Below are 20,357 nucleotides of genomic sequence, written 5' to 3' on the forward strand. Positions count from 1 at the left end.
CACGGCCCGACAAAGCCTTATTTTTTTAGATTTCTCATTAAAAGGATTGCCAAGGGCTGTTTCTAAATATGCAGTTTCTCCTTGCAAATTACACAACCATTTTTAATTACATAAAGGAGGATTAATTTACAAGTGTGCGATAGCCAGGCTTAATGAAGCGTCCGTGCGTCCACTTCCACGCACCAAAACACTGCGGGGGTTAACCAGTAAGAACGTGCATACATGACTTATGTACGAAAACTCGTTGTTGATATATATTAACAAATCTGACAGTTTCATTCTTTCAATTACATTGACTTTTATTTGATTTTAGACAAAAAATCTGACATATTTCATGTTTTATCTGCTGAATCTCATTTTATTTATTTATTTTATTTATTAATACAAATTCTTCTTTTCAGGCCTGTAACACAATCCAGAATTAAGTAACGATGTGATTTGGTACAAAAGCAGCCATCAAGACAACAGGTACTGTAGGCGACTATACAGCTTGATTTAGGGAGTGTCATTGGATCTTTGCTATCGTAACGACGGCAAAAGTATGTTTTGCTCAGCTCAAAACATGTAAAAGGCATGTAGTAATTCTCTTAATTAATCATGATGGTGTTTTGGGCGTAATGTGCAATATACCAATCAGTGTGTCACTTCCCATTCCCTTTAAGAGCCAGGTGCACTATGACTTTGGCAGATCGGATCAGTATTTTAACGGCGCAGTGCTTCTGCGCTTCTCAGCAGAGGATACTGACCTGCTTGTTTATGCTGTGAAGGTACGCAAACACACCTGTGTTGCCAAGATAGCAATGAACATCTGATTCTTCACTGGTTGACCTAGGTTGTTTTTAGTTAGTGGCGCACCTGTGTTTTCCATTGCCAATATAGCCATAGCTATACACCAGAAATGTTCCAGAACACACTACATTTCGAAACCACCATAGATATATTCACAAGCACCGTTGCTTGTGAATCGGCACAGGTATGAAAATACAATATTGGTGGGGTGTATGATAGCAATGAGCATCGCAACACGCCACATGCGCAGGGACCCTATAGGACCCTACATCTTTTCCCAGAGACATCCATAAACTTTTATTTTTTAACAAGACAATGCACAAACACATGTTCCACACAAGACATGGCTGCTTTATTACAGTGTGGGGCTAATGGGCGGGGGCAAACTGCTGTAAGCTGAATACGTTGCCATATTTTGTTTTTTTGGCATCAAACTAATTAAAAATAACAGTTATTTTGCCCAATTATCAGCAAAATAACTTGTGTCCAACTCATTTTGACCCTGCTGACCTAATTAATGCCTCAAAAAAGATTAAAAAAAAAACGGACAAACTGTTTCTGGCTATTCTGTAACTAGGCAACAGCATGCTGGTTCGTCAAGTGCGCACATGGCATTATGTCTTAATCATGACTGATCCATTTGGACCGATTGGACCACCTACTTGGGCGGCGTTCAAGCCACACGAGGGACGTCAGCAGGACAGGGTGCACAATGCATGCGGAGCTGACCGAAAGGACTAATTTGACTACAACAAACGGCTCTTGTCAGCGGCGCTCGTGGTCCGGCCCTCCTGCTGAGGTCCTGGGGACGTCCAGGCCTGGTGCCGTCATATCTGGGCTGCCCTAGATAATTCACATATGAGCGGAGGGGGTGGAGGCGGTTGTGGGGGGTGGAGATAGGGGTGCCTGGTCCGGTACGGATCAGAGCGAGCGAGCGTTTCAGCTTCCGAGCGAACTCCGGCCTGAGCGTCGGAGAGAAAACGCCACGGATAGCATCACTTACGATTCCGAAGTGTTCACCATGGCAACGGCAGGCCGGTCCGAGAATAGCATCAGCTCAGAGGGAAGTGTGATGAGTGGAAGCATGGCTGCGTGATCTTTAAAAGGAGGAGGACGGCTATTGCGCAATCTTTATTTTCAGTGTATTACAGTCTGAATACTAGAATGCTTTTTTTTATACTTGTGAGACCTGGCAATTCATTTTTGTCCTGAGAAGTATAAGAGGACTATAAGAAAGGCAACAATTATGCAATCATATTAAGTCCTACTGTACTGTCAATTGACGTGCTGGACTTTCAAATAAGGCCTAAATTGTGGGGGTGTGGCCAACAGAGCACAGGGACTTTTTATCTTTTTAAAATACCAACCATCGCAAATACCAACTTTCACATTTTAAGGCAATTCAGCAATATTTGGACTGCAGGCAAATGTAATTTGTTTCTCAGAACTTTTCGTTTTTCAGATTTGCTGAGATGACTGACATGATATTAGGATGAACAATATACTAATGCGTCATCATGGCCCCAAGGTAGACAAGCAGCCCAGAACTTTGATGCTCCCACCCCCATGCTTAACAGGTGGGATAGCAGTTGTGTTTTTATGTTTTTTGCAAAACATAACGTTTTTAATTTAAACTAAAAAGTTAAATTGTATTTACCATTTGTTTCTTTGTATGTTAAACAAACACTTTGTTGTTTATTTCTGCAGTATTTTACCGAATAGTACTTTCTGCTTCACTTCTTACAATTCTCAGAACATTTTGGAAACTAAACATGCCCTGAGCAAAAATGATGAGTTTCTTTGATTTTACCAAATTGAAAAACTCTGTAATATAATAAAGAGGAAGATGGATGATCACAGACATCAAACCAAGCTAAACTTGGTGGCACAGGGAGTGGCATAAAGTTACCCAAAAGCAGTGTGTAAGACTGGTGGAGGAGAACTTGCCAAGATGCATGAAAACTGTGATTAAAAACCAGGGTTGTTTCATCAAATATTGATTTCTGAACTCTTAAAACTTGAATATGAACTTGTTTACTTTGCATTATTTGAGGTCTGAAAGCTCTGCTCCAATAAATGCTCTAAATGACAATTTTTCTATTTGGAATCTGGGAGAAATGTTGTCTGTAGTTTCTAGAGTAAAACAACAATGTTCCTTTTATTTAAACATAAACCTATAAATAACAAACTGATTCAGAAACTAAAGAGGTCTCTTAGTTTTTTCCAGAGCTTTATCCATCGATCCAGCATGGTTCTACACCCATTATTCACAGTTATCCACTGTTTAAAAACTCCAGCAGCACTGCTGTGTCTAATCCACTCGTACCAGCACAACACACACTAACACACTTGTGGCTGGAGCGTGGCTTGGTCATTTTCTTACCTCAAGTCCTGCGTCCGTGATGGTTGACCTCTTTAGACTGACGGATTTGACGCCCTTCTTTGACAGCGGGTAGTTGTCGATGAACTCACAAATGTCCAAGTCGGAGACGCCCACCAGGCAGAAGGACTGGAAGCCCCTGAGGGCGAAGGCCTGCAGGCTGATGAACTCCTTCTCTCCATTGGGGAGGACGTTGTAGAGCTCCTTAGCGTGCAGAATGGGCGTCACACCTTCCCAGAACTTAGGCTGGTACAGCACCTTGCGCCATGTCTTGCACACTTGTGCGAGGATGCACTTTTCGGCGGTGGTGAAGTACCACAGCAGCCGATTGAGCACCTTCTCGTCCAGCACCAGCTGCCGCTCCAGCAGGGGTTTGGGGTATTGCCTGAGCGGGGGCTTGATGGCCATCAGGGGGCTAGTGTCCAGGTCCGGGCCCAGCAGGGAGGCTGCCGTGGGCAGGGGTTCGAGGTGGTAGGGAAGGCTGGGTGGGGGTAAGATGGTGGGAACCGAAGACGACTGGCACAGGCGGTTCTTTGCGGCCGGAGTGCCTTTCGTGATGCTGGCCGAACCGAGGCCGTTGGGTTGGGGGGGCAACTTGACCATGCCGTTCCGTGTTACACAGGGAGACTTGAGGTCACTTGGAGTGGACATGTTCAGCTTTCAGAGCCTGGAAGAGAGAAACACATAGCACCTGGTAAATTCACTGTAAAAAAAAAAAAACATTTTTTAAAGTATTTTGGCACTAAATATTATAATAGTTTATCATTTTTCATTTTTTGGGGAAAATCGCTTCGAGTAAGCTATGTATTGAAAGGTGACATGATATGGTTTTTAATTAATATTCATATTAATATTAGTTTTTTTTTAATATTTTCTGAGACCACTTCAGTTTCTGAATCAGTTATTTTAAAAACCTCTGGAATATAATCAAGAGGAAGATGGATGATCACAAGCCATCAAACTAAACTGAACTGCTTGACGTTTTGCAACAGGAGTGGCATAAAGTTATCCAAAAGCAGTGTGTAAGACTGGTGGAGGAGGACATGATGCCAAGATGCATGAAAAAAACTGTGAGTAAAAACCAGGGTTATTCCACCAAATATTGATTTCTGAACTCTTTATTTTATTTTTTTTTGCATTATTTGAGGTCTAAAAGCTCTGCATCTTTTTGTTATTTCAGCCATTTCCCATTTTCTGCAAATAAATGCTCTAAATTACAATATTTTTATTTGGAATTTGGGAGAAATGTTGTCTGTAGTTTATAGAATAAAACAGCAATGCTTATTTTACTTAAATATATACCTATAAATAGCAAGAGAAACTGATTCAGAAACTGAAGTGTTCTCTTAACCTTTTTCCAGAGCTGTATTACTGTATTACTCTTTTAGCCAACATTTTGGCATCAGTTGAATGATTTCACACATAGACGTCTGCTGTTTTAATATTTTTAGTTGATAGATTAGCACATTCACACATCTAAGGCTAGCCAACACTAATGCATTACCATCTTTCCATTGTCTGATCCTTTGAAAACAAACTGGAGAGTCTCAGCTGATCCAAACAGGAACTAAACACACATCAGTAGGGAAATCAACAGCACTGAGGGGGCACATCGAGAGGACCACCAACTCAGGATTCAAGATCAAATATCAGTTTCATTCTGAGGTAAATAACTGAATGGTAAACATGTTTGTTAACCAACACCTGCTTATTTTTTACCCCACCTAAACTCACACACTATTTATACATGTAAACAACTTAAATCTTCAATGAATCCATTCTTTGACATCTTACAGAGCACATCCAAACAAACGTAAGCCTAATTTGCACCGATTTGCTTGTGGGTTATGATAGATTAGAATGCAAATGTCTTCTTCTCTTTATCTCTTACTTCATCTTTCTATCTACCTTCCTATCTATATGTCTACCTACAGCTCTGGAAAAAAAAAAACAAGAGACAACTTAAAAATGATGAGTTTCTTTGATTTTGCCAAATTGAAAACCTCTGGAATATAATCAAGAGGAAGATGGATGGTCACAAGCCATCAAATCAAGCTGAACTGCCTGAATTTTGCACCAGGAGTAAAGCAGCATAAAGTTATCCAAAAGCAGTGTGTAAGACTGGTGGAGGAGAACATGCCAAGATGCATGGAAACGGTGACAACTTCGAAGGAAGCTTCTGCTTACTAAAAAAAACATTACTCCATGCCTGAAGTTTGCACGAAAGCACAATGACTCTTCACAATGGTATTGACAAAATGTTCTGAAGATAGATGATAATCTGAATTATTGCTGAACTTTATCTGCCATAAAACAGGCACTGCACAGCACAAGGGATGGAAAATGATTCCAGAATTACAGTGGTTACCAACAGGACCAAGTTTGACCATACTGATTAAGAAGAATGACCAGCAAGGCCAGTTCTAGGGCAGTACAGTTACAAGCAGAAGCTAAAATAAGTCCAATACATTAGTATGCAGCAGTTGTATGCAAGTGCAAAGAAAACAAGTTCATATTCGTAAAGTTTTAAGAGTTTAGAAATTAATATTTAATGGAATAACCCTATTTTTTTTATCACAGTTTTCATGCATCTTGGCATCATGTTCTCCTCCACCAGTCTTACACACTGCTTTTGGATAACTTTATGCTTTTTTACTCCTGGTGCAAAAATTCAAGCACTTCAGCTTGCTTTGATGGCTTGTGATCCTCCATCTTCCTAAGAATAGACAAACATACAGAAAATAAATAGAGAATGAACAGATTTGTATGCAGAACTGTATAAAAATAACCAGCCTCTCAAAGCACTGAGCATCCTGAATTAGTATGCAGCAGTTCATCAAAGCCCACATCCCATACATGACATCATGCTGCTATTTTTAAGCTCCATAACTTCCCGCTCGACCTTAAAGCTGCACGCAGGTGCGCGTGCTCGGCTCGCTAATGCTGCCCGCGTAAAATGTCAATGAGTGTCGCTCGCTTTCATCCGTTTCCTTGAATAAGGCCTCTCGAGAGCCTAGCACAAAACACTGCACACGGCGCAAAGGACAGCTAGCTACGAGGGAACATGCTAATTTTAGACACAAGAGCCTTCAAACCAGGCAGATTTCATTAAAGGAATACAAATACATTTGTTTTTATATCATTAAATCCTAAATGAGGGAAACAGAAGGTGTATAATGATTCCTTAGGAATAAAATGCAGTATATTAACAATTTTATTCCTTTAATTACTGAGATTTGAGTCATTTTTGGGTACTGTATTTTACTGACTATAAGGTGCACTGGATTATAAGGCGCATTTTAAGCGACAACACTAAGGCACAAGGTTGTTTCCAAAGGTTTAAAAACTATTTATTTCAAAGTCAGACAAGCGTTGGATGTTAATCTACACAAATTTCTCTTCGGAAACTCTTTATTTAGGTGAGTAAAGTGCTTCTGTTTACTTACAGTAAGCTTAGATTTACAGTATTTTAGAGTGGTTTAGCAGCAGCGCTAGCCTTGGTTAGCAGCAGGCTACTCACATCTGAATGGCGAAAGAGCTAGCGCTTAGTGCGGTTAGCGGCTAATGCTAATACAGCTCCACCCTGGGTGCTGAAGAAAATTCACTAAAACTCCTGTATAAAGCTGTACTTCTGCTACTTAATACACAGGAAATTTGGCAGTGTTAAATTAACACTATTAGTGTTTTTGCTAGTATTGACCCACGCCCTTGATTGGGCAGAGAAGAAGAAAGAGGGGGAGCGAACTCAGAGTATTTGGGATGGAGTTCGGGGCAGCTTCGCTGTAAAGCGTGAAGCCGAAGCCCCCCCTCTCATGAAGAGAAACATGAAGAGAAACATGAGAAGAGAATAAAATTAAAGAAGGAGGAAGATGGGGAGGAGGTGGGTGCGAGGTTTGTTCAATGAGTAGGTAGAGAGGAAGTGACTGTTTAAATAGGGATGGAAGTGGGAGGAGTGAGGGCGTGGCTCACTCCCAAAACTTAGTTATGACACATAACTCCACTTTGCTAGTATTGACCCACGCCCTTGATTGGGCAGAGAAGAAGAAAGAGGGGGAGCGAACTCAGAGTATTTGGGATGGAGTTCGGGGCAGCTTCGCTGTAAAGCGTGAAGCCGAAGCCCCAAAAATTAAATCAGAACTTTCGACCACTGCTAGGATTTAAGAAGCAACTGAGTGTTGGAAGTCCGACCTTGTAGTCTTTGAGAAAGCCAGAGGATGAACCGATGCAAGGGGAAGGCAGTGTGGAAGTCAAAGGAAAGAAAGGTAGGGAATAATTAAGTAAGGTATTTGAAGGTGCTGCCAGCCTATTCGAGTATAAGAATGAATGAGGTCCTTGGTGGCAGAAATCGGTTGAAGTGGAAAGGTAGTGTTGAGCGACTTAATGGAATGATGCACGTGTTGTACATGTAGTTTAAAGGCCCCAAAAGCAGCCACCGACCCGCATGCGCAGCAGGAGCGACCCGGTAAGGTAGAAGGGGTGCTCCTGATGGTCCAACAGAAGTGAGGGGGGGGGGGCGATGGAGTGGGAAGATGGTGTGGGAAGACGGGGCGATGGAGTGGGAAGACGGTGTGGGAAGACGGGGCGATGGAGTGGGAAGACTGGGCAAGGTAGTGGGAAGATGGAGAGGGAAGACGGAGCGGGAAGATGGAGTGGGAAGACAGGGTGGGAAGACGGGGTGGGAAGATGGCAGCAACAGGAGATAAACAAAAGAGAGTAGGGAGGACAGACAGAATGAGGACAGTTGGAATGGCGGTGGGAAGATGGAGGATGGGAAGGGAGGACAGATGGACTGGTGTTGGGATGATGGAGGATGGGCAGGGAGGACAGATGAAATGGCGTTGGGATGATGGAGGATGGGCAGGGAGGACAGACCGACTGGTGTTGGGATGATGGAGGATGGGCAGGGAGGACAGATGGACTGGTGTTGGGATGATGGAGGATGGGCAGGGAGGAAAGACCGACTGGTGTAGCGAAGATGGGTAAGGAGGCGAAGACGAGGGTGGCGGTGACAAAGGTTAGTACGGTGAGGGTGATTGTTACAACGGCAACGAAAGATTGGAATGAAGAGGGCGAGATTACGTCCCAGATGGTGGCGATTATGCGGGCGGTGAAGGTGCAAGCTATGAAGTTGCGGCGATGATGGCGATGACAGGCAGAGATGGTGGCAATGATGCCGATGGTGGTGAAGATGGCCAAAGTGAGGGCAAGATGATGCCCAAGACGATGGCGGCGAAGGCAAAGAAAATGAAGATGAAGGCGGGAAGATTGCAGCGATGATGATGGCGATGACAGACAGAGATGGAGACAATGAGGTTGGCCCTGAAAACTGAGGCAGAGGTGATGAAGGTGATGCGGGCAGAGATGGTGGCGATGGTGACCATGGTGATGAAGATGGCCATGCGAGGGCAAGGTGATGCCCAAGACGATGGCGATGAAGATGAAGACGAAGGCGAGAAGATCGCAGCGATGATGATGTCGATGACAGACAGAGACAACGACAATGAGGATGGCCATGACAACTGTGGCAGAGATGATTAAGGTGATGCAGGCAGAGATGGTGGCGATGGTGACCATGGTGGTGAAGATGGCCACAGTGAGGGCAAGGTGATGCCCACGACGATGGCGATGAAGATGAAGACGAAGGCGAGAAGATCGCAGTGATGATGATGTCGATGACAGACAGACGACGACAATGAGGATGGCCATGACAACTGTGGCAGAGATGATGAAGGTGATGCAGGCAGAGATGGTGGCGATGGTGATCACGGTGGCCAAAGCGAGGGCAAGGTGACGCCCAAGACGATGGCGATGAAGAAGACGAAGGCGAGAAGATCGCAGCGATGATGATGTCGATGACAGAGACGACGACAATGAGGATGGCCATGACAACTGTGGCAGAGATGATGAAGGTGATGCAGGCAGAGATGGTGGCGATGGTGACCATGGTGGCCAAAGCGAGGGCAAGGTGACGCCCAAGACGATGGCGATGAAGATGAGGAAGATGGAGATGAAGGCGAGAAGATCGCAGCGATGATGGCGATGACAGAGACAAAGACAATGAGGACGGCCATGACAACAGTGGCAGAGATGAAGGCGATGCAGGAAGAGATGGGGGCGATGATGATGACCATGGTGGCGAAGATGGCCATAGCGAGGGCAAGGTGATGCCCAAGACGATGGCAATGAAGACGAGGAAGATGAAGACGTAGGTGAGAAGATCGCGCTGGTGGGATGTAGGCAGAGAGTGTGGCAATGATGAGGATGAAGATGGCTACTACAATGACAATGATAGCCACGACGAAAACTATGGCAGCGACGATGAAGGCGATGCAGACAAAGGAGGCGGAGACGATTAAGGTGAAAATGGCCACGATGAGGATGAGATGATGCTCAGCATGGCGTTGATGAGAGCGAAGAAAGTGAAAGCAACGAATATGCAGGCCAGAAGATGGCGGTAACAGAGATGAAGGCGGTGATGTAGGCAGAGACAATGGCAATGGTGATGAAGACTATGGCGGAGATGAAGGCGATGCAGGCGGAGATGGTGGTGATGACGATGACGATAAAGAGGGCAATGACGAGAGCGAGATCACGCTCAAGACCATGGCGATGACGAAAGCAATGATGCAGGCGAAGCAGGTGAAAGTGATGAAGATGCCGGCGAGAAGATTGTGGCGATGATGGTGATGTGGGCAAAGATGGAGGTGATGATGGTGAAGACTGCCATGAAGATGACGACTACGATGGTGATGCAAAGATGGTGGTGATGACGACGATGGTGAAGATGGCCATGCGATGGTGATGATGGAGGTGAGTATGATGAGGGTGCCAAGGATCGTGGTGACGACAATGGCACAAGACAATAGACAGAGCAGCGATGGTGGCAGAGATATGGAGGCAAAGACTGCAAGGGTGAAGATGCCGATGGCTAAGATGAATACGATGGTAAGATAAGTATAATGATGGCGAAAATGATCGCGATCATGGTGAGGAGGGTTATGAATGAAGCAGGGAGCATATGCGACCCACGCACTCTGTCCAGCTCAAAGGATAGACACCACGGTGGATAATTGTCTTAAATTCCGAAACGAGGTCAGCATTCGGAGGAACGCCAGTTCCGGGCCGCCAGCAAGCCGGCCCACGGCAGGGATATCACAGGCAGCTGGGGGTCTCCCGACATGCAGCCGTCTACACTGAAATTAGCAGCACGTGACCAGCAGGCGGCGCCAAATCAGCAGCAGTAATATCACAGTGGCCATGCTCGAGTACCGCCCAGTGAGGCTGCAGGGAGGCGGAGCCACACCAAGCCAGCGGGTCAGGCGGAAAAAGCATGCTGGAAGGGGAAACAGGAAAGGGCGGGCCACGGGAGCGGCGTGGGCGCCGGCAGAGGCAGTGGAAACGGCGTGGGCGCCGGTAGAGGCAGAGAGAGAAAGAAGATGCTGAGAGAGAGAGAGGGAGGGAGAGAGAGAGAGAGAGAGAGAGAGGGGCGCTGAACTCATATGCAGAAATACCGCTGATCCATGGATGAGAAGGCACGCCGACAGAGAGAGAGAGAGAGAGAGGAGGCTGGCTACGCTCTAGAACGGCCCAGTGAGGCTGTAGGAAGGCGGAGCCACACCCAGCCAGCGGGTCGGGCGGAAAAGAAACACGGGCCGGAAGGGAAAAAAGGAAGAGCGGGCCGCGGTAGCGGCACCGGCGTGGGCGCCGGTAGCGAGCGAGCGAGCGAGCGAGCGAGAGAGAGAGGGGCGCTGAACACATCTGCAGAAAAACCGCTGATCCACGGATAAGGAGGCACGCCGACAGAGAGAGAGAGAGGAGGCGTGGCTACGCTCAAGAACAGCCCAGTGAGGCTGCAGGAAGGCGGAGCCATACCCGGCCAGCGGGTTGGGTGGAAAAGAAACGCAGGTCGGAGCGGCAGAGAGAGAAAGTGAGAGAAAGAGAAGGGCGAGAGAGAGAGAGAGGAGGCGCGTCCACGCTCGAAGCTCGATTATCGCCCAGAGAGGCAGTAGTAGGAGGAAATGCAAAACAGACGGCTCCAAGCAGTGCAGCAAGCCGCCGGAGGGGCGCGTGCAGCGCCGAAAAGGGTTGAAGAGGACTCCGGCGAAGACGCGAGGAAGCCCTGTGAGTGTAGCAGGAGTGGTTCAGCGGAAGCGCTGAGAGAGAGAGAGAGAGAGACCGCCGCGGATGACAGGGTCGCGGGGAGGCCTCGTGAAGGAAGCAGCAGCGGCGAAGAGAGAGGGAGAGAGACCGCCGAGGACGCGGAGATCGCGTGGAGGCCCCGCAGTGGCAGCAGGAGAGGATAAACAGCGGCAGCGTCGCTGGAGAGATGGCGGAAAGAGAGAGAACGCGGAGAACGCGTGGAGGCCCCGCAGGGGCAGGAGGAAGGGTTTAGCAGCTGCGGCAAGAGAGACCGCTCAAGGGCCGAGGAGACCATACGGGAGCTGCCAGACCAGGTAGAGGAGACGATAGCCACAGCAGCCGAGACAAGATAAAACCACTACCAGGGAAGGCAGCCTGGAGCAGAGGCAGTGGAGGAGTCAGGGTGGATGGGAGCAGCTGGTCGCAGGAGACAGACAGGTGCAGAACCATCGTGTATCAGGTAAGGAGCGGTCGGCAACACCACATGCGAGGTTTGTTCAATGAGTAGGTAGAGAGGAAGTGACTGTTTAAATAGGGATGGAAGTGGGAGGAGTGAGGGCGTGGCTCACTCCCAAAACTTAGTTATGACACATAACTCCACAAATTAACACTGCGAGTGTAAAGTTTAACACTAATAAGTGTTGATTTAACACTGCCAAATTTCCTGTGTACCCGACTGGTAAAATTCATACATAATGTGCACTGGATTATAAGGCGCATTCTCAATTTTGGAAAAAAAAAAAAAAAGAATTTTAAGTGCGCATTATAGTACAAACAATACGGTAAATTCTTACAATTAGTTTTTATCCAATGTAGTGGAAATGCACTATACTGACAATACAATAATAGTATTTACTCAGCTGCCTATGACTGTAGAATATTATTTACTCATTACACCTAGACTTTGAGTGACATCCCATTCTTAATCCATAGAGTTTAATATGGTATTGTCCCAATTTATGCAGCATATCTACTGTATTCTGCCACACACACTTTTAGAAGTTGATTTCTTTTGAATCTGTGTTTGAATATCTGTTCATATTTAATGGTATTAAAATGGTAGTGTCATTTGTAAAGTGAATGCATTCTAAAGTAGCTACTGCTGTTAACACTGATCATAAATTAGCTAGCTAATTTATGCTAACCCAACATTACCACAGACTATTTAATCTTATTTACAGCTATTTACAGCCAACTTAACCAGGAGTGCTGTGTGGAGCTAGCTCAATAGCTAGCTAACTTATACCTACTGCCTTTCAGAGAAAAGGAACTGCGTCTATCTTTGAGGAAGCTACTGTATCTAGCACTTCATTATAAGGTGCACTATCAATAAACGTAAATTTTCTGGTCTATTTTCATTATTTTGCGACACTAGTAAGGAACAGGGGTGTCTGCATGTTTTCCTTCTAACTCAGCAGGACTCTAAGTAAAGCTAAGTAAACAAATCTGTAATTCTCAAAAAAAACACATTTTCTTTTAGTCCAACAAGCGCTAGATATTAATCTACACATATTTCTCTCCTGAAAACTCTTTATTTGTGTGAGTAAAGCACTTAGTAAGCTTAGATTTCCAGATTTTCAATAAGGCTGGGTGTAGCCTAGCTGCTAACGCTAGCCACAATTTGCACAAGTAAATGTCACCCGACAGCACTACACTGAGGAACCCTGAGTGTTCAGCTAAACCAGGGCGATATTAGCAAGCAGTTTGTCCCACGTAGCTTGTTAGCGTGGTTAGCAGGTAATGCTAATGCTGCTCCAGCAATGCTAGTTGAGGTTAGTAGCAGGCTAAAGGCTGATAATACTCACCTGTGAACAGCAAAAGAGTTAGTGCTTAGCATGGTTAGCGGCTAATGCTAATTCTGCTCCAGCCTCAGTGCTGGAGAACTAAACTAAAACTCCTGTATAATGCTGTACTTCAGCGGTGTGACTTTACTGTATAATGTTAATTATGTATATCGATGTGCTGCTGCCACAGAGAAAACTCAACACAAAGTAAACAAACACGGCCCCCTCTTTGTCTCACTCAGACTGAGCTAGATAACAGCTTCAACTCTTTTGGGAAGGCTTTTTACAAGGTTTAGGAGTGTGTTTATGTCTTTATGGACCTTACTGTGTGCACTGGTGAGCAGTCCAGTGAAACAGGAAAAAGTTCTGAGCATGCTAGCCCTGTAGGATGCGATAAATACCTTATAAAGAGAGACATAAACACACCATAAATAAGGACAATACACACTTTAATCTGAAATTAGAGAGTAAATGTTTAAAGTAAGAATCTGAGCAAATTAAAAGTAAAGTTAAACCTGGAGAGCTAAAGCTTAAGCTAATGCTAATCTTAAAGAGCTAAAAGAGTCAAAGATAAACCTGGAGAGCTCAAACTAAAACTAAAAACTAAAGCTAATGCTAAAGCTACATATGTATGTATGTTCCCTATCTTCCCTTCAGTCCATATCATATTTCTGCATTATGTTTTCAAATTAAACATCTCTAAACACTTAAACACCTAAAACCTGCGTTTAGCATCATAAAAACAATATAATAAAATGTGTTCCCACGGCTGTCACTTTTAAATGACTGTCTTTTTTTTTATCTTCACAAAGGGCACCCATTCCTGAGAATGACTGTGCATGTACTGTATATATGTAAATGTGAAAAACAGACCTTAGCACTGTGAAGTGCAAACAAACATCATCCGCCTACATGCCAATTCTACAGCATCCACACAACACCTCCGAGCATTACAGATAACAGAGCGCTACAAAAGCTAAATTACACCGCTTACGCAACAGACACGGCCAGCACCTGTTAACCGGATGCAGGACGGAAAATCCTACGCTTAAACCCCCCAGCTGCTTTTGAAAAGAAGAAACAAAACACACAGCAGCTCTATGCATAACCTTCAATGCAGCAAACACATCACATCTATTCAGCTCACTGTAGATTTAAACATTTCTTCTTTTTAATGTCTTTAAACTAGTAATGTTTAATTTAGTCCTATTTAAAAAAAAAACAGAATTGTCAAATAGAAACAGCTGGCTAAATGGTAGAAGCAAATTTGGAATCTACTGTATATATAGCTCATTATTGATCAGTCAAGTCTATTTTTTACTTGCGCTTTTAGACCAATAATCAAAATGCTATTTAAGGAACAAACCTGCCTTTTCTTCAATAAAAACACCATCCCAACAGTGAAACGTGGGGGAGGTAGCATCACGTGGTAGGGATATGCTTTTGTGCGGTGTGGACTGGGCACTTTTAGACTGCTACTAAACTAAGCTTGTTTTCATTTCTTAAAAAAGTCTGACCCAAAGTCCAAAAAAAGGTCCATGTGTTGATATCACTGTATACATTTGGTCTGGGTTAGTTTTGTGTGTTCACACAGAGCAGACTAAAAAGCGCTAGCCCTTTCACCATTTAGAGGTGAGTATTATCAGCCTGTAGCCGTTTGCCATCCCCAGCTAGCATTGCTGGAGCAGCATTAGCATTAGCCGCTAATCGTTATAAACATTAGCTCTTTCACCGCTTAGAGGCGAATATATTGAACTGAAACGCAGCTAATATCGTCCTGGTTAACCAGAACACTCAGGGTTCCTCAGTGTAACACTGTCGGAGCTAACGCTAGCATTTAGCCGGTAATTCTAAGGCTGCACCCAGCCTTAATGGAAATCTGGAAATCTAAGCACTTTACTCACCCAAATAAACAGTTTTCAGGAGAGACAGTTTTGTTTACTTTGCTTTGCCTTACTTAATTTAGTTACCAGACCACTGTTCCTTACTAGTGTCACAAAATGCCCCTTATAATCCAGTGCACTTTATAGTGCGAAAAATACAGTTCTTTCATCCAAAACACGCCTTTCACAAAGCAGAATGAGTGCATAGAATTGTCCTTAGATTAATTTACAACACCAGTTCTTTTTTTTCATCTATTGTGTACTGTGCAATGTATGATGACCGTCTTTTACACAACAGATTACCCAACCCTCTCATTGGGACTCCCCTTATTACTAGAAAAGCCCCAACACCAGGAGGGTGATGACTAGCCCCTGCCTCCACCGATACATGTAAACTCAACCACCACCTATTTTCAAACTGCTGCCAATGCAGCATTGCTGAGTAGCATCACAGCGCACTCAGAGGAAAGCGCAGAGACTCGATTCTGATACATCAGCTCACAGACGCAGCCTTGTGCTGATCGACATCACCCTTGAAAGTAATGAGGGGAAAGAGCACCATCTACCCACCCAGAGAGAGCAAGACCAATTGTGCTCTCTCAGGACTCTCTCTCAGGCTGATGGCAAGCTACATGAGCAGGATTCGAACCAGCGATCTCCCGATCATAGTGTCAGCGCTTAGCACGCTATTTCAGTCTGGTGTAAAGCACCTAAAGCTTGGGAGAACCAAATATTCAACAGTCGATTATTTGCACTATTAATGAAACTGCAGTCCATTTAACCATTTAATCAACTTCAACCACCTCAAGCAAATTTATCCAAGAAGCATTTTATTTGTTTTAAAAATCTGCTGAGAAATATAACATTTTAACTTGGTTAGTAATGATTTATACCCGATGCAACCTGTGTACGTGTCAATTGTCAGGGAAAACTGGAGCTTTATCACTTTAAAATGGACTTAACTCAACAATAAACAAAAACAAGTAGAGACTTTCAAAGATTAAATGGATTTTTAAACTTCAGTAAAGATGCATACAACAGTATGTGGTAAACAAAAATGCATATAAAGGAGAAGTTGATCCTTCCTGGTCAAACACCACCCCAACTTGTAAAACACGGGGGTGGTAGCATAATGCTGTGGGATGTTTTTCTAATTAAAAATAAAGAATGGTTTGTACAAGATGGCGTGTGATGTCTCAAAACTAAATGCTTGAGAGAAACTTCACTTCTTCTTGGTTGAGCAGATGGTTGAACAAAGCCCTGATCTAAATATATCTACGAATCTGTGGCACTGCTTTGAAAGCTGCTGTCAATAGCTCTCTGAAACAGAAAGCAAATCAAACGAAAAGCTCAGTGTGCTGGAAAAAGGTGATTATATTAAAAAGAACTTGATGTAGAGAAAGATTAAATATCTACAAAAGCAGTGTGGGGTACAACAGCTTGGCAACACCTATGCGACCACCTAAGACACCTTGGGAACAACCTGGGATACTTAGCAACACCGTGGCAACCACTAAGCTCTATTTTTTTTACAACTGCCTGAACTATAGCTTCCCTTTCGTATCTACTTAGCACCACTCTGGATATCTTAACTACCACCTAGCAACTATCTTGCAACACAACAGCAACCATCTGGCATACTATATAAACCATTTAACAACACAGTGACCACCACCTAGCTACTGCCACAGTAACAACTGGGCATATCATAGCAACCACCTAGCAATCACTTATCAACAACCCATAGTAGGGCTTCACGATATTGGAAAAATTTTGCATTGCAAATGTTCTTCAATGATATGTATTGTGATCAGACCAAGCACTCAAACCCCGAGAAAAACAGCAAAACTACAGTAATTGGCCCTTTAATCAGACATTTAAAATGAATTTTTAAAAAGGTAAATAAGAGCTTTTTCTGGGATTAAAAGCGTGAATTCAGCTGTAACTGGAAATATCTGCACTGAAAATCTGTGCTGGACTGAGGTGCACAGCTTTTTGACATGTGAGTTTACAAGCACGTGCCCAGCCATGTGGATGGAGGACATGCGGTTGGTTACCTTGTGTTTACTCCCTCGCGCCCTCCTCGTGCTTTTTAGGCAGCAACAGCCTGTCACTTACACAGACACAGAGACAGCGCTGTGTATCTACTTCTTGTGTCAAGAATCAAAACATTTCATCATGTTTTTTGGATACAATCCGGGTTAGCAGCTAAACATCCCTTTCAGACAGCTTCCTCTTACAGCGTCCACAGTTAATCCTGTTGAATGTGCTTGGTCCTTCTTGGTGGTATGCTGACATTACCCTGGATACCGTGGCTCTTGATGCATCACAAAGACTTGCTGTCTTGGTCACAGATGCTCCAGCAAGACGTGCACCGACAATTTGTCTTTGTCTCTTTTGAACTCTGGTATGTCACCCATAATGGTGTGTGCATTGCAATATTTAGAGCAGAACTGTGCTCTCACCCTGCTAATTGAACCTTCACACTCTTACTGCTCTTACTGGTGCAATAATGTGCAATTAATGAAGATTGGCCACCAGGCTGGTCTAATTTAGCCATGAAACCTCCCACACTAAAATGACAGGTGTTTCAGTTTCATGGTTCCTTAAGTTGGAACCCACTTCACCACCATTCTTCTATATTCTACTAAAATACAGAACCTAAAGTACCACTGGAATGCATTGAAACAAGTTCTTTGCGTTCTCAGTTGAAGTGGTTCTTCACGTACTGTATTTATAATAAGCGTTTTATACAGAACTATTTAAAAAGGATGATTAATCTGCAAGATAGCGACTCGTGACGGCCCCCCGCTGCGGTAAGAGGTACAGTATTAGCCGTGAGCCTCTCGCCCGGGTCTGAATGGCTCTGTTCAGAAGATGTAATGCGGCTCCGCTCGGCCATATAAAGGCATACGGGAGCGGATGCGGAAGAGCGGGAGCGCTGGAGCAGCGAGAGACGAGTGCGGTGGATAGAGGAGTGGAGGAGGAAGCGAGAAGAGTGCTGGCATCGGCGGGGGATGGTGGTGGTGGTGGAGTTGGTGGGGGGATGGAGGGGGGCAGCTAGAGCCCACTCAATGCAACTTCAGCACCACGGAGAGCAGCCGAGAGCTCCACTGAGCAGCCTGATGAAGCAGGGTTAGAGAATTATATAAACAACACATGAATCAACATTTAATCTTTAAATAAACATTTGCTATCATACACACTGCACAAAGCATGTTGCAATGCTTGTTGCTATTTTACACTCGCCTTGCAATGGCGCTGTTAAAATAGTGCCAGAGTTTATGCATAAATCTTCACTGATGGGAGTGTTCAGGTAAGTAAAAAAAATAAATAAAATAAAAATTAACATGATCAAGCTCTGTGTATCTCTTGATCCTCCTAGTCTACAAACTAGCTTTGGATATTTGAAATAACATTGAAGCACTGTTGTAAGTCGCTCTGGATAAGGGCGTCTGCTAAATACCTTAAATGTAAATGTAAATGTAAATATCTGGTGTGTTTCTATCTTGACGACGGGAAACACAGGTGCGCCACTGACTGAATAAAACCCTGACAACGTTCAACAGTCAGCTGGCCAATACTATCTTACAAATGCAAAAGCGTCCCACCCCCCCACACACAAATAAACGTGTTACAGAGAGCAAATCCAGCTATTACATCAACAATAAACAGAATAAAAAATAGAATAGCATTGTTGTTCCCTTAAATGAGCTGCTGGTGATACAGGTCACTATCTGTCTCTGCTGAGATGCACAAAAGCACCACAATGTTAAAATATCAATGTGCCAAAGTCAGCGCGTCCCTAGACCTTAAAGGGTGCACTATAAATCGCTAAAATAGGGCCCTATGCATCCAAATGTGAGTAAAACAATATGTACTAAATAATAAATGCAGTCCAATTAGAAAACACTTGAGAGTAGGTGTATTGCATATCCTATCGTATGTAATAATTTTGCAAACATTTCTGACACCCAGCTGCACAAGCCCACTGAGACCTATTTATTTAAGTTGCACCTAATTCTGTTTCTGCTAAGCCAGTTGGCTTGTTTACCTGGTAACCTGTGGTGTTTAAACAGGACTGAGAAACAGACAATGGGTGGGATAAGAGGCTAAAAAAAGAGGCAACAAATGTTCCCCCGTAACGGACAATTCAAAGGAGAACATGCTGGCTGAAGCTCTGCTGTCATTTCCATAATATCTGATCAAGTTACTACAGAACATATAATATATAAATATTGATCATTTAATAAAGTCAGCTAAAGTGTGGCTATTTGTAAAACAAGTGTTTAAACACAATATAGCTCCACAGAATGTGGTAATCTGGTTGACCATGCCTAGTGGCAAACATTTAGAGGGGTATAAAGCTTCCGAATCAAAACAGCAGGTGTTGTGGTCCATGATCCGGACGAAGAAACAAAAAATTGTTTGAAAAAAGACCAAAAGACCTGGCCTCACTCTGAATTAACTGAATCACGATCCGGTTTGTTTGCAGTGTGAAAACACTTTTATGGATGGATCAGACTTTTGAATCAGTTAATAGAAGTTGAGGCCTGATGTGACACATTATGCAATAAAAAAGAAAAAATAACCAGTGCAGATGTATTAAATCTGGAAAATAAAATGTGGAAATGTGGAATGTGGAAAATAAAATCTGCATCTACATGAAAGTTGTCTTGGACTGTGTGTTTCTCTAGTTATACAATAGTTATAAATATACATAGGCTATAAAAATCGTTTGTTGGTGCTACTGTTTCTACTGTCCAAAAAAGGCATTTTACTAGATTTTTTTTGGAGCATTGCTGTGAAGAACTGATTGCATTCATTGTCAAAAGCATTGCCATTGCCAAGCATGGGCTAGAGAGACATTAGGCTTGGTGCCAATAGGTCCATGCTTATCTGCTCCATAGCAGAGAGAACTTATCTACTGTGTATTTGCACATCTGTGTCAGCAATGGGTGCTAATGAGTTAATGTAGGTGAATATACATTCAACAAAACATTTGTACATATTGTGTTGAAATATATATTGGAGTAGCAACAGCTCTTGTTTTAAAAACGTATAGTTTAGACTGCAAGAAATGTGTTTGCCACAGTCTCGGCAGCACTGGTGGGAACTCTCTGTACTCGGAAATGGGCCAAGAAGAGCGAGGTGGCAGGGCGCCAATGCCCCATCCATATGCCATCCCTGCCATCCATTTGGGCGCTGACTTAAGGCGCCTTACTTTTTAAGGGAGGCACCTGAACCACAGCACTGTATAAAAGCAGCGCACTCAGTGAGACTGTGCAGGGCTGTAAATCTCATTAATCACTGGAGTTATTTAATGAAACGATATCAGATAAAAAGCAGCGTCTGCGTGCATCTCCTCGTACTATCTCCATC

The 20,357-nt window shown here is 43.9% G+C and overlaps 1 protein-coding gene across 1 annotated transcript in view; it reads right to left on the bottom strand.

Moving 5' to 3' along the window:
• fbxl16 (F-box and leucine-rich repeat protein 16) overlaps positions 1–20,357 on the bottom strand; it is a 47,312-nt gene that overhangs the window by 8,092 nt on the left and 18,863 nt on the right. The window contains exon 2 of the mRNA XM_022675820.2: positions 3,173–3,836. Coding sequence (XP_022531541.1) covers positions 3,173–3,820 — 648 coding nt within the window. The 5' untranslated portion in view covers positions 3,821–3,836. The remainder of the gene's footprint in view (positions 1–3,172; positions 3,837–20,357) is intronic.

This window comes from Astyanax mexicanus, chromosome 19 (genome assembly GCF_023375975.1).
Source record: "Astyanax mexicanus isolate ESR-SI-001 chromosome 19, AstMex3_surface, whole genome shotgun sequence".
Taxonomy (NCBI): domain Eukaryota; kingdom Metazoa; phylum Chordata; class Actinopteri; order Characiformes; family Acestrorhamphidae; genus Astyanax; species Astyanax mexicanus.